This window comes from Rosa chinensis, chromosome 5 (assembly GCF_002994745.2).
Source record: "Rosa chinensis cultivar Old Blush chromosome 5, RchiOBHm-V2, whole genome shotgun sequence".
Taxonomy (NCBI): domain Eukaryota; kingdom Viridiplantae; phylum Streptophyta; class Magnoliopsida; order Rosales; family Rosaceae; genus Rosa; species Rosa chinensis.
In genome coordinates, this window is record NC_037092.1 from 1,408,048 (window position 1) to 1,422,746 (window position 14,699).

General features: G+C 36.7%; 3 protein-coding genes across 3 annotated transcripts; all 3 read left to right on the forward strand.

Moving 5' to 3' along the window:
* The first annotated feature begins 2,140 nt into the window (after positions 1-2,140).
* On the forward strand, positions 2,141-2,740 carry LOC121049110 (protein STIG1-like). Its single transcript, XM_040505625.1, has one exon. The coding sequence runs from the start codon at positions 2,156-2,158 to the stop codon at positions 2,738-2,740; it is 585 nt and encodes a 194-aa protein (XP_040361559.1). The 5' UTR covers positions 2,141-2,155.
* A 6,179-nt stretch (positions 2,741-8,919) lies between these two features.
* Positions 8,920-9,237, forward strand: LOC121049629 (stigma-specific STIG1-like protein 1). Its single transcript, XM_040507466.1, has one exon. The coding sequence runs from the start codon at positions 8,920-8,922 to the stop codon at positions 9,235-9,237; it is 318 nt and encodes a 105-aa protein (XP_040363400.1).
* A 1,630-nt stretch (positions 9,238-10,867) lies between these two features.
* On the forward strand, positions 10,868-11,672 carry LOC112166444 (stigma-specific STIG1-like protein 1). The gene has a single exon (XM_024303288.2). The coding sequence runs from the start codon at positions 10,968-10,970 to the stop codon at positions 11,442-11,444; it is 477 nt and encodes a 158-aa protein (XP_024159056.2). The 5' UTR covers positions 10,868-10,967; the 3' UTR covers positions 11,445-11,672.
* Positions 11,673-14,699: the final 3,027 nt, after the last annotated feature.

Here is a 14,699-nt window from a genome sequence, read left to right on the forward strand (position 1 = left end):
CCCTAGGGCGACTAACAATGAAACCCTAAAGCCCATGGATAAAAACGAAAACAATCCAAAAATAACTAAGAAAACCAAAAATGGGTAAAATAGAAAAATGCAGTTTTGAGGCCCTAAACGACCCCGAAATCCCGAAAAATGCTACAGCTCATAGCAAAGCAATAAGTCTTGTTTCTGGCACGATTCCCTTTCCGGAAAGGTAAGGTACGTCCCAATCGGACACCGTGCTGTTTCCTGTCTACTAGTCACTTTTCGTTTTCCTCCTTTCGCAGATCTAACTATTCTTTAAATTGGGCTGCCATCCGTTCTGCATTACTAAAACGATGTCGTTTTATGATCACACCACACCGAACCTTATAAAAGTGGTTCGGTTGAGGTTTTGGGTCATAAACCGCCCGATTTAAACCGACCCACACCGAATTTATTTTAATTACATTTTCTTTATTTATTATTTCTCTATTGATGGAAATGTTGGTTTTCAATATATAATAAATCCATTTTTGATTATGTTTTCAGTTTGTAAAAAGTTGCTATGTTTGCTTGATCGTTGATATATATATATATATATGTGTGTGTGTGTGTGTGTGTAATAAGTTGCTATGGTTTTTCTGCAAGTTGCTTGATATTTGGGTGACATTTGCCGATTTGTGTGGACTTTAAATGCATTCAAAATTTATTTATGCGTTATTGAAATTGTTAGGTAAAAATAAGCCTGATTTTGGCCCTCTCTTTCTAGTTGAAATTAATAAATCGCTCCAAACAGAAACCGACCCGCACCGCATTGAAAAATGGAGTAACCAAAACAATCGGTTCAGCCCTTTTATAATGCGGTTGCGGTTTGATATATAGGCCAACCGAAAAATGCAGTTTGGTTGCTGTTTGGGCCTCAAAGCAAACCAAACTACACCGCCCCCACCCCTACTTGTAATGGTGAGCTAAAAACTTGAGTTGACTTGTGGAGTCAAAATAGATGTCAAGCAAGACTTGCAAGTTGCAAGTAACTTGAGTTTTAACCAAATCGGAGGCTCGAAGTCCGGAAGTTGATAATATATGTTAGGCTGACAATGGCCCACGATTCAAGTCTCAAAGTTTTCGGCCCCAAGTTCAGGAGCTTGGTGCCTAGAATCTACCACGTTTTTCACACAGTGATTGACTCAAATGCATTGTCTCCAATTTGTGTTTCTATTTGATATAATTTATATATATGTCTTACTATGGCAATTAACTCCTTAAACTGCGACAAAATGCATGCTTAGTTGACTTGCCACCGTACTCTATTAAGATGCAAGTTCAGTTCATGAGTAAGATTGCCTCAATATATGGTAATATGGAATTTAATTCGTATAATTCATCGAAAACCAGTACGAAGTACATAAAAAAAAAATGAAAGAATCATTGTAAGGAAAAATTAACAAATTTGTTGTAACCGAGCCAGCATTTGGTCAGCTACTGATTCAAACTAAAATAAGTGTAACTATATATGCATATATACTTTCGGTCGATTATTTTCTGAACTCAAAACTTAATCAATCAGAAGATCCCAGATTTCATTCCATGAAAATTGAGAAATCTGGGATTTAGTTGATTTTATTCTCATCTTGGATACTACCCTTTAATAATTGATACAGATTGTTATTGTAAAGTGTATTTATTTGTGGCTTTCTCTTCGACATGCAGGAGGCTTTGAGTTTCATCATTGGGATACATCAATTTAAAATAGTGCACACGTTGATATTATTAATGTGAAAATGAAGAAAAGCGTAATAGCGTGTGCATTTTTTATACATTTATATGAATCTTCCCAGACTTAATGATGGGGACACAGAGAGAATCACTAGTAGGCTAGGTCGACTTTCCTTTGTGTCCAATCAAGTGATTTCGCTTCTTAGAAGATCAATGATTTTCAGTAATTTGTAAGCAGTCTGATGAATTAGACCACCACACAGATAAAGCTAGCATAACTTGTATATCAAGTTTCCTGTTGTCAACTCACCCAAACTGTTTCTATAAAACCCCATCTCCCATTCAACTTCGGTGCTAACCCTAGCTACAAGCTCCTCTCTCTCTCTCTCTCTACAGCATCAATTGTACCATTTCTAACTTAACTGCAGCAACAGCCATGAAGTTGCTCCACATCTTTGCACTCCTAGCAACAATGGCTGTTGTTTCAGCTGCATTTGATCTGGAAGATTACAATGAAGAACCGGAAGTGCAGAGTAATGAATCAACGGTGCCTGAATCTGAAATGCAAGAAGCGACTACTTCTTTGAGAGGAGTGAGCCGCTTTCTGACTTCCCAGCAGAACCTGTTGGGAAACTTGACCTGCAACAAGTTTCCTAGGGTTTGTCGTCTGAAGAAGAGCCCAGGGCCCGACTGCTGTAAGAAGAAGTGTGTCAATGTGAAGACGGATAAATTGAACTGCGGGTTCTGCGGGCGCAAGTGCAAGCAAACTGAGATTTGTTGCAAGGGGAAGTGCGTCAATGTGAAGACGGATAAATTGAACTGCGGGGTCTGCGGTTACAAATGCAAGTACCCTGAGATTTGTTGCAAGGGAAAGTGCGTCAATGTGAAGACGGATAAATTGAACTGCGGGATCTGCGGTTACAAGTGCAAGTACCCTGAGATTTGCTGCAAGGGGAAGTGCGTCAATCCAACTTGTGACAAAAAGAATTGCGGTGGATGCAACAAGAAGTGCAAGAGAGGGGAGTTATGTGTTTATGGGATGTGCAATTATGCATGAGTTCTCACTACAATGCTCCAAGTTAATTTGAATGACACCATATATACATGATTGTGATTTTACACCTAAACAAAGGAAAAGATCAAAACTATACTTGTAATAAACTAAAGCATTGATTTATCGGAAATCTATTGTTTCAAGCCGCGTAAAAGTACTTTCCTGTCTCATTTCTTCCTGTAATGTTCAGTACTGCTCCATATATTTGATTGTTTATTTGCTTAAAATTTTAATTCTATATTTTGCTTTTATGTATATATTACAATTTTTTAGATTCATCCTAACTGTATGCATTACTTTAAGAGTGTTAAAAATTTCACTGTTACCCTTAGATTAATTTTTAATCCCGGACTATAAGTACAATCTTAGTTTGTAAGATCGGGAGTGTATCAATGATATTGGATCTAGTTTCCACATATAGTAAATCATACAATACAATCGTATACATGCAACCGAAAAATACGTCTTGCATTATTTACAACATACAATATTTTGAACCTCTCAATACATATTATTTTTATCCTTCCCAGATATTCCAAGAACATGGGAATGGTCCATAAAAAATATATGTATTTGTCTCTCATGCCTCAGTACTAGGCCTCATCAAAAAGCCCGCGGATCAAGTGAGCCGATGAAGGCCCGCTGGCCCGCAGGGCTTTTGGCCCGGCCCGGCCCGTCAAAAAACCCGCAAAAGCCCACCATGGTGGGCCGATGGAGGCCCGCAAAAACCCTGCCCGGCCCATAGGCCCGGCCCGCCAAAAGCCCGCTAGGCCCGGCCCGTAAAAGCCCTTTAGGCCCGGCCAGTAAAAGCTCGCAAAATATTATATATATATATATATATGTGTGTGTGTGTGTGTGCGCGCGCGCGCGCGCGTGTTTATATATATATAGACACATATAGATATATATTTGTGTGTGTGTTTATATATATATATCAATATATCATATGTGTGTGTGTGTGTTTATATATATATATATATATATATATATATAGAGAGAGAGAGAGAGAGATATAGATATAGATATATATATATATATATCAATATATCATATAGAGAGAGAGAGAGATAGATATATATATATATATATATATATATATATATCAATATATCATATATGTGTGTGTGTTTATATATATATATATATATATATATATATAGATATATATATATATATATGTGTGTGTGTGTGGAAGTTCTTATACTATTATACTTTTATATAAAATATGTGCATATATATATTCTACATATCGGTTGACCAATCCGATCGGATTCGAAAATATGGTGAAATTGGCTAAATTTTTTACCACACTCATAATTTATTGTAATAAACTCATCCAACGGTCGGTTTTTCCATTTTCTTTGAATTGATAGGGGTTGCTCTTTGGAGTGTATGATATATAAATATAGGTTTATAAGAGTAACTACGTTTGACCTAGTTGATCGAATTCGAAACGAGAACCAAATTGGCTAGATTTTCTACAACCACCATAAAATATTACAATCTCTCCATCGAGCGGTTGGTTTCTCCGAATTCATTTTCTACTTCATGCTTGCTTTAGAATGAACCTAAACAATTTAAATGCAATGTATAAGTCATGCAACTATAGGAATAAAATTGGTATAGACCAATGTGTTTGTAATTAAAATTAATTTTTTTTATCTTATGTCCACGCACATCCATTGATGGAATATATACAAACGTGATGTGAAAAAATAAGCACGTTTCGCAGTTGTCACGGCATCGGTCAACCAATAAAACATATAAGTGACTACGGTTGACCAATCCGATCAGATTCGAAAATATGGTGAAATTGGCTAAATTTTTTACTACACTCATAATTTATTGTAATAAACTCATCCAACGGTCGGTTTTTCCATTTTCTTTGAATTGATAGGGGTTGCTCTTTGGAGTGTATGATATATAAATATAGATTTATATGAGTAACTACGTTTGATCTAGTTGATCGAATTTGAAACGATAACCAAATTGGCTGGATTTTCTACAATCACCATAAAACATTACAATCTCTCCATCGAGCGGTTGGTTTCTCCGAATTCATTTTCTACTTCATGGTTACTTTAGAATGAACCTAAACAATTTAAATGCAATGTATAAGTCATACAACTTTAGGAATAAAATTGGTATAGACCAATGTGTTTGTAATTAAAATTAATTTTTTTTATCTTATGTCCACGCACATCCATTGATGGAATATATACAAACGTGATGTGAAAAAATAAGCACGTTTCGTGGTTGTCACGGCATCGGTCAACCAATAAAACATATAAGTGACTACGGTTGACCAATCCGATCGGATTTGAAAATATGGTGAAATTGGCTAAATTTTTTACCACACTCATAATTTATTGTAATAAACTCATCCAACGGTCGGTCTTTCCATTTTCTTTGAATTGATAGGGGTTGCTCTTTGGAGTGTATGATATATAAATATAGGTTTATAAGAGTAACTACGTTTGACCTAGTTGATCGAATTCGAAACGTGAACCAAATTGGCTGGATTTTCTACAACCACCATAAAACATTACAATCTCTCCATCGAGCGGTTGGTTTCTCCGAATTCATTTTCTACTTCATGGTTGCTTTAGAATGAACCTAAACAATTTAAATGCAATGTATAAGTCATATAACTTTAGGAATAAAATTGGTATAGTCCAATGTGTTTGTAATTAAAATTAATTTTTTTTTTATCTTATGTCCACGCACATCCATCGATGGAATATATACAAACGTGATGTGAAAAAATAAGCACGTTTCGCGGTTGCCACGCCATCGGTCAACTAATAAAACATATAAGTGACTACGGTTGACCAATCCGATCGGATTCAAAAATATGGTGAAATTGGCTAAATTTTTTACCACACTCATAATTTATTGTAATAAACTCATCTAACGGTCGGTTTCTCATTTTCTTTGAATTGCTATATGTAGCTCTTTGGAGTGTATGATGTATAAATATAGATTTATAAAAAATTAGTGTCTTTAAAAATTTATTTATCAACAAATTAGTATCTATATATAAATATAGATTTTTTTGGTACAATATAGTTATATAGATTGTTATCTTTGGTTGTATTTGATCATTATCCATTGAATTTCCAAAGCTTGATTAAAAAAAAAAAATACTTGTGTCTTTAAATATTTATTTATAAATAAAGCCCGCAAGGCCCGGCCCGAAAAAGCCCGCAAGGCCCGCTTTATATGGACGGGCTTGGATCCTTTGATTTTTAATAAAGCCCGGCCTAAGCCCGCTATGAATGGGCCGGCCCGGCCCGTTGACGACCCCTACTCAGTACTGCTCCTTATGTCAAACAAGTGTCGCAATTTTCTAGGATAAATACACTGATACTTGTTCAGTTGTTCGACAATCTAATAGGTAAAAAGTGCATTATTCCCTTAATACATATGGCTATGGCATATCAGGGTCGTATAGATGCTGCAATCATAATATGAGGAATGTGCTTTAGGGATAGGAAAGGTACATAGTATCTCCGGTTGTTTTTTATTTTTTTATTTTTTATTTTAACTTTGTCAAGGGGAACCCAAAGGTTTCCTAGACCCAAGATAAACTCCCTTCGGCGCATGTGCAATGCTCCAACTGTGCATTGCAGCACAATGTCTGGCCACTTTGACAGTTCGAACCTAGGTTGGGGAGCACACCCAACTAGGCAAGAACCACTAGACCACTTGCAGTGGTTAGTATCTCTAGTTGCTTCTTTACTTAGCACGCACTCACTGTTAAGAGTATAGGTCAAAGTCAATATAGTTGGTCAATATAGATGGTCAAAGATCAAGGTGCTAGTAATCAAGTCAGTATAAATAGGGAGATTTATCCTTAAGTACTGTTAAGTTGTTTACCAATTGTAAAAAAAGCTACCTAGAGAAAAATCTGAAAGGTACGTACGTACACGGTACATCGTCTTCTTCCTTTGTTCTTTAGCTTAGGGCTTATTTTTCACCATGATCAGAATTTCCAACACTCACTTCCTCTAATATATTCAAGTTACCCTTAGTGACTTTTTTAGTTCGATCCCTTTCTACAATTATAAAGAAAACGTGTATTAATCCACCGTCCCTCAGAAATGTGCATATACATGTATCACCTTGTTTTACGGACCAAAGCTCACCTAGTCACCTTTACTTTCAAAAAAGAGGGTAGTCTTATACTTTTATCCACCCCCAATCGAAACTTCAAGTCTCTAGCTGTTACCATTTGTTACAGCACAATTCCTCATTAGCAAGTTAACGTAGCCCTCAGATTTGAAAGATGAAAATGATTCATTATAACGAAGCTTGCCTAAGTGACATAACACTTTTACTGAGATATAAAGCATTAGTTGGCGGAAGAGAGGTTTTTCGAATTCAAATTAGTTTGGTTGTGTAAATGTAAACATATATTACTTAACCAAACAACTATAAACTCTCACCGTGTAAGAGGTAATATGCATTTAGCAAATTGCCTGTTGAGCTAGATGAATATATCGCGAAAATGTACGTAAAGACACGGTGGCTAATAGCACCGAAACAGTAGTAAATGGAACTAACATGGTGAGTGAAGCTGCGAGTGTTGGGAAGAGATGCGTGAACCCCTAGAGGTAAATGAAAGCAAAGATGAAAAAGTAAATGAAGAAAGAGAGTAACCCAAAGTTGACGAAATTGAGGAAGAAGCTGTCCCAACTTTTCTTTGTGTCCAATCAAGTGATTTTGCAGAACAGAAAAAAAGACAAAAAGAAAAAAAAGAAAGAGAGATCCATACTTGTTATCAACTAATTTATTGAGTAAACTAACACCGGGAATAAATGGTACTTAACTAGTTAACTTTAATCCTGATATACCTTCCTGTCTAATGTTTTCATGTAATGCTGATCATAACTGCTCCAAATTAGCTATTCTCTATCGATCTATCTCATTTGTGCTTTGTCAAGAATTTGAGAATTTCCCGGCGAGAGATTCTTACGTAGGGCAAACATACCACGTATTTAGTAAGGCTGACCAATCAATGCACATGCAAGAGGGTATTTTGGGTATTCACTTTAATAAAATAAAGATAGTTTCGGAATATACTTAAATTTTCTAGGTTTTAATTTGGCAGCCTCACCGACAACAACTACATTTGCCCTATGTAAGAATTTTTCTTTTCCGGCAACAACTTGTACCATACATATATTTGTTTTGACGGTGAGCTATGACATATTAGTAAGTTATAATTTCAATATTGTAAAGATCATAGGTTCGATTCTCACTGAAATATATAAGCGTAGGGTCGGCTAAGGGTTTATATATATATATATATATATATATATATATATGTTTTTTTTTTTTTCTCTTGTCTCAAAACTGTTCCTCATGTCAACCAAAAAGGTCGCAATTTTCTGCAATCATACTACTAGCTATGAGGAACATGCATTTTCATGTGCTTAGGGAATAGCAGTATGAAGTTGTTGCTTCTTTACTCAACACGCAGTCACTTGCCCTCATAAACTGAAGTTACCATACTCTGAGTTTTCAGTTTCCTTTCTACAATTAATCAAAAGAAAAAGTATATCAATCCACCGTTGAGAAATAAATCAACTTATATATCTATATATATAATGTCAAAACATTCTTTTCCGTTTAATACGCAAATAGAAAATCTCCGGCTGCAATAATTTTGGACTTTTGGTCAATATGTATATGTCCGATTGGATCTTGTGGTGATTCTTTGTTTCCCCATTTTCCAGTTCACCGTGTACAATTTCTAATTTTGGAATTAGTTGGAAACATAACTACCATTATGTACCATATTGATAGAGACCTCCATTATAAGCTCGCAATTAAAACACGTATATTTAAACTATGAGATGGCACCTCATCGATCTAGCTAGCCGGCTAGGGTTTAGTTCTATAAATAGCACTACCTCTCTTTGCTTTTTTCCCATATGAAATTCATTCACATAGTTTCCAACTCTCTAGCTTTTTTTCAGTTTCCACAAAATATCTAGCCTTTTGTCCCTGGTTTTGGAGTGATTAACACAATATTTGTACATATTGCATAGTATCCAAAATTGTGTTCACCCTAATCTTCGTGTTGTTGGGTATAGCCATTGCCCATTCAGCAACACCAACTGTCGAAGAGGAGCGCTCAGGAGCCCCAACTCAACCTTAACGAGCTTTCGTCCGCAATGGCATCTCTGCGAGGGATTGGTGGCCGGTTCCTTGCGGAGCAAGTACGAGCCACACTGACCACATGTGACAAGAATCCGACAGTCTGTAAGAGCAAGGGCAGCGCAGGGCCTAACTGCTGCAGCAAAAATTGCGTCAATGTAACGACGGATACAAACAATTGCGGGCGATGTGGAGTGAAGTGTAAGTACTCGGAACTCTGCTGCAACGGTGTTTGTGTGAATCCGTCTGTCAATGGCAAACATTGTGGCAAGTGCGGCAACAAGTGTGGAAAAGGAAGCTCATGCTTGTATGGCCTGTGCAGCTATGCTAATTAGATAACGCTAGCTTAGCTTAATGATCGAATTGGATTAGATCAAGTGTGATGGTTTATTGATTAATTATGGATTCATAAAAATGAAACATTGTTTTAATTAGCTAGGGTTACAGAACAGAAGGGTGTGAGATTACATGTACTTACGAATAAGGCCAAGTGGCCACACTCCGGTGGATATTTGCCATTGTATTGTATTCACGATGAATAATTGAATATATATATATATATATATATATATATATATATATATATAGTATTTTCTATAATTCAGTTGCAAAAATATAAATATGTAATTCGATCTTGTTTGACGTCCATATCTTCAATCAGATAGTAAGGCTCTGAGTTTGAACCTCGAAAAAAAAAACAGTAGTGTTGGCCGAACGACTACTAACTTTGCAATTGTGAAAAAAAGAAGAGCATACAAAACTGAAATATGATTTATACTAATCTTGAGTCCTTTTTATTCAAATAATTGTGTCCGGGATTTTTCTAGTATGTTCTTCAACACATTGGCCATCTAATTTGGTTTTAAAATCCATACATAACTAATTCTCAAATCTCTATTGTACTATTATAAATTCATTCCAACAACCATATTGAACATATATAGTCTAAAGAGTCTTTACTAAAGTACTTTTAAATTCTATTAGACTAAGGCTTACGTATTTTAGGAACCAAATAACAATCACTTTTGATATTTATTTTAAGACTTACTCTCGACTGTCATAAAAAAAAAAATCTAATTAATACCTCATGACGGATCAAAACGATCCAAAAAAGTGCTAAAAGAAAATAAGAAACAAGACCATTCATATAAGAACGAAAAGCTAGATAATTTAAAAGTAGCACTAATGAGGGTCCTCATTCTTGTTTATATTTTCTTGTTTATTACATATATATAGTAATCGGTTCAACTCTAACTACTAATAATGAGGATCCAAAAAGTAGCACTAATGAGGCTGACTAAAAAGTACCGATCGGTTAAACTATGATGCAGCTCTGTTTTTCTTCTTTATGAAATTCCTATTTGATATATGTATCTAATAGGGAACAGAAGTGTACGTATCAACGTATGTATCTAATAAGAACTCGATCGGAGTTGTAGCTCATAGCAAAATACAATTGGATGTGGTTTCCAAGTCGTCGTCCTCCTTTAAGTTTCTTGACGCACGTATTGGTCAATAGTCAACTGTAGAATTCTATTCAGTATTGAGCTTAAAATGGTCAATATAGGCTACAAGCAGCTAGTGCTTCTATAACGGCTTTTTACACCGGTTTGGAATAGAGAACATGCATTTGGTTTCTTGGAGTCTCTCAAAACAAGAAGACGAGCATGTGCTCACGCAATTACTTACATATACATATACATATATATGAATGAGAACCCAAGGATGAGCTATAGCCTAATCTGCCCAACATAGTAATCTCTAGCTGTTCTGCAAATTCACCTAATTTAATATAATCTTTCTCGTGAAGCCTAACTTTTGTTTACTTGCATGTTATGCAGCCCTTCGAATTAGACCATCCCATTAAGTCCCCGACTATAATCACACGCACAGTTTATGCATGCAATCCCTTTTCTACTAGCCCTTTTTGTTCTCTATATATACCTTTTCAAACTAGCATGCTTCCTCATCAAAAACACATTCATATTTTCTCACTATTTTCTCAGTACTTCAATCCTCCCGGCCCCCTTCGAAATCTCATTATTCCCAGACACGAAAACAAAACATGAAAGGCTCCATCCAAGTCTTCTTTTTGCTAGCCATGTTAATGGCTTTAGCCGCCATTACTCTTTCCGCATCAACCCCGGAGGAAGGTCGAGATGAATGGTTCTCTGATGAGGAAACAGATACTCCAAATGAACCATCTGATGATCTCCCTACGACCTTAAGCCAACCAAAAACTTCTCTCAGGGGAGCAAGCCGCTTCCTTGCCACTCGGGCTGTTGCGACTACATGTGACAAAAACCCTAAGGTGTGTAAGGCTGCAGGCAGCGCGGGGCGAGATTGCTGCAAGAAGAAGTGTGTGGATCTGAAGACGGACAGAGTCAATTGCGGCAAGTGTGGGAAGAAATGCAAGTACTCGGAGATATGCTGCAAAGGAAAGTGTCTGAATCCAATGTCTGACAAGAAAAACTGTGGGAGCTGCAACAACAAGTGCAAGAAAGGCAGTTCGTGTGTGTACGGAATGTGCAGCTATGCATAGAAATGAGCAGGCCAACTTCTACGTACGTCCATGCATGATAAGGATAGCACTAATTTCATTTGTGCAGCTATATATTGAACTGTGGCAATGTGGCATGAGTTTAATTATGCTAACTAGTCGATCAGCACCCATTGGCTTTGTCAATTGTCGACGAGGAATTATTTAATTTGTTGTAAAAAGGACAATATATGAATTCGTCACTTCATTAATTAAGTTATTATTTGTTCATATTACTTGTAAGATCGATACTTCTTCTGTGCATTAAAAAATCCCTTATACATATAGTCGATCTCATTTCAGTTTGTACTGATCTTCTAGAATATATATAATCCACAACTCCACAAGAAGCATATTTTTTCAGTTTACACAAGGAGTCATTCACATATAATCTATACTATTATTAAGAGAAGAGGCATTGTTAGCTAAAACTCAAAAATTTACTAAAATAATCCTGAAATATTAATAAACTTTATTACTCATAAAATATATAACAAATTATAAGAATAATATAGTCAAATTACAAAAGAAATAGAAAAATAAGAAGGAAAAAAAAAATCAGCACAACAATACACCTAGAACTGCTTTAATTTCACAACACATAAATTGTTTTTCATTAAAAACAACAAAATCAAACCATCCCTACAATTTATTATTGATAGCTCATCTCAGTAGGATGGAGGAACATATCCAGAGTCACCTGATCCTTCCCAACTCCTTGGAAGCATAAAACCCTTCTCGAAACACTCATTGAGCACCCCAGATAGACAGTATTCAGTAAACTCACAACTGGTACCACAAATATGACATTTGACCGGATCCACACCAGCAGGGTAGCCATCCTTGTTACCACAACGTTTGCAGACTTCATTGTCAACACAAGATGCACAATATCCATAAATTCTACCATCATCTTCATGAACATAATTATCTAACATATAGGGGTCTGCTGAATCATAATCTTCTTCTGTAGCGCTAACTTCTTCTACATCACTATCTTCTTTGGCACCGCTACCTGAATGTTTGTTAAACAGAAGCAAAACGAAAACGATGTTAACGCTCAGAGATACATGTTCCCAAGAGCAATTTGTAATCTAGAACAATACATATTAGGTAAGCCACTCATACACTTGCATCAATAAGCACCATCTCTTCAAGTTCAAGCTTAGCAGTGGTCAAGTTATAAACAATCCATGCATGGTTCAATTTGATTGAATAGAAAAGTCATGTCACCTACTTCAAACACTCGGGGAAAAGAAATAATTTATTAGTGATTGAATTCATATATCTCTAAACTAGACCTTCTACTCTTTATTTGAAACTGAAAAGTTAAAAGCTTCCCACATTAATATTAAAGACCCTCTACTCTTTTCTTCTATCATTCAAATAATGAAACTCAATCTGTTCCCATAACGAAAAGAGAAAACCTGAAATAAGAAAATAAAAAAAGGCCTCTAGAATTCTAATCTTGATACATAATTCTTAAAACTATAATCAAATCAAATCAACTACGATACACAAACAAACTTCTACTGGATAACTGTTACACCCTTGAAGGTAAAAGGGGTAAACGCACCGAGGTTAAGGCATGTCTTGCGCCTACCTCGAGTGTCGAAGGGCAGCAAGGGTTGTCTAAGGAAGACCAGTGTTCGAGTGTGCAAGCTTCGCTAGCCAAGCTTGCAGGCAGCAGGCAAAGCCAACATTGGCCCATGATCAGCAGGCAAGGAGGAGGACTCGAGGGTTAACCTCGCTAAGCACTAATGGCAAGCCCATGCATTGAGAGTAGGCAGTGTGTGGCCTGTGCGAGGGACTGGCAGGGGCAGCGCACAGCGAGGGGCGAGGATGGCATGCTGACAAGCAAGCTGCAAGCGTGAGCAAGCAAGCTGATGCAAGGGTGATGTAAGCGGCGGTTAGCATAGGTTATTAGCTCCTATCCAAAGGAAGTTGGAGGAAGTTGCCTTGAGTAACTCCCCTTTGGATAAGCTTAGGTGGTTGGGGCTGTCAACCACAAAGATCGACTAGTTAAGCGATCTTATCCCTAGGCGGTTGGGGTGTCAACCATAAGAGAAAACCGTGGAGTGCTCGACACACGTACGTAGGGAAGTTGGGGTTGTCAACTTCAACCCCAACTTCCGAGGGTTGGCTGCCCTCTATAAATAGCCAAGTGTGTTGAGACTCTAAACACAATCCAATAGGGAGTGTATTGTGGAGATCTAACATGAGTTCCTTTTGTTCAGTGTGAGTTAATAAAAGGTTAGGGTTTCCCCGTATTTCGTGTGTCTTGTCGATTGAAACATTCACCCACACATTGGTGTCCACTTTGAGTGTTGGGTGGCAGCGTAACACTTGAGTGTAAGCACATTCTACTCTAAGGTGTGCTAGGTTGGTCTTGTTGTCATATGAGGGGCAGCAAGGCGCCATCACGGACTTGAGGGAAGCGAAAAAATTTCCCTACTCGAGAACGTGTCCGTGACAATAACCAAGGCACATTTTTTTTTTTCGGTCCAGATAACATTTCCAATATCAAAAGAGAATTTCAGAATGAAGCATAAATAAATTCAAAAGGATAACACATGGGCCAAGCAAATCCAGATAAACTTGCACACAAACAAAAATTAACAGCATACCCTCCTTATCTTCGTTTTGCTGCACCGCCAATGGGGAGCCATCATCTACGATTGGAGGCTCCTTGTTCGACGATGTACTGTTCCCAGTGCCAGCAGCTGTTAGCAAATATATCAACACGATGTGATAAGAAGAGAATCATGGAAACCTAAATCGAGGGAGACAAAACTAGTAGCATCTTAAAGCCCATTATGTAGGCACAACAGAACACAAACTACTAAATAGTTAAATACATGTATGGAAGTATGGTATAGGAGGATTATAACTCATTAAGCCAATTACATGAAAACCTTAAGCAACTAATTCCCAGCAAGCAGAAAGGATATCTTAGGTAAAGCTAGACAGTTGAATCAAAGCCCATTTTACTTTTATGTTTTCACATTGAAAACACAAGTACAGCTTCAAGCACAATAAAGGTAAAGTTGTTAACCGGTTATATCTGAAATTTTTATTACCATTGTCCATTGAAGCATGTGATGAATTTTATGACCAGGATCAGGATCATGAACTTGACATTGACAAATTAATTAACAAAACCTTATTTCTCGAATCAAATACAATTTATGATCCTGTAATAATAGACAAGCGAAATTCAAATCCATTAATTTTACTAATCTATCAAACACACGAGAA

What these genes read in the sequence shown, in the direction of transcription:
- LOC121049110 (XM_040505625.1), top strand. Translation starts at nt 2,156, where the DNA reads ATGGCTGTTGTTTCAGCTGCATTTGATCTGGAAGATTACAATGAAGAA.
- LOC121049629 (XM_040507466.1), top strand. Translation starts at nt 8,920, where the DNA reads ATGGCATCTCTGCGAGGGATTGGTGGCCGGTTCCTTGCGGAGCAAGTA.
- LOC112166444 (XM_024303288.2), top strand. Translation starts at nt 10,968, where the DNA reads ATGAAAGGCTCCATCCAAGTCTTCTTTTTGCTAGCCATGTTAATGGCT.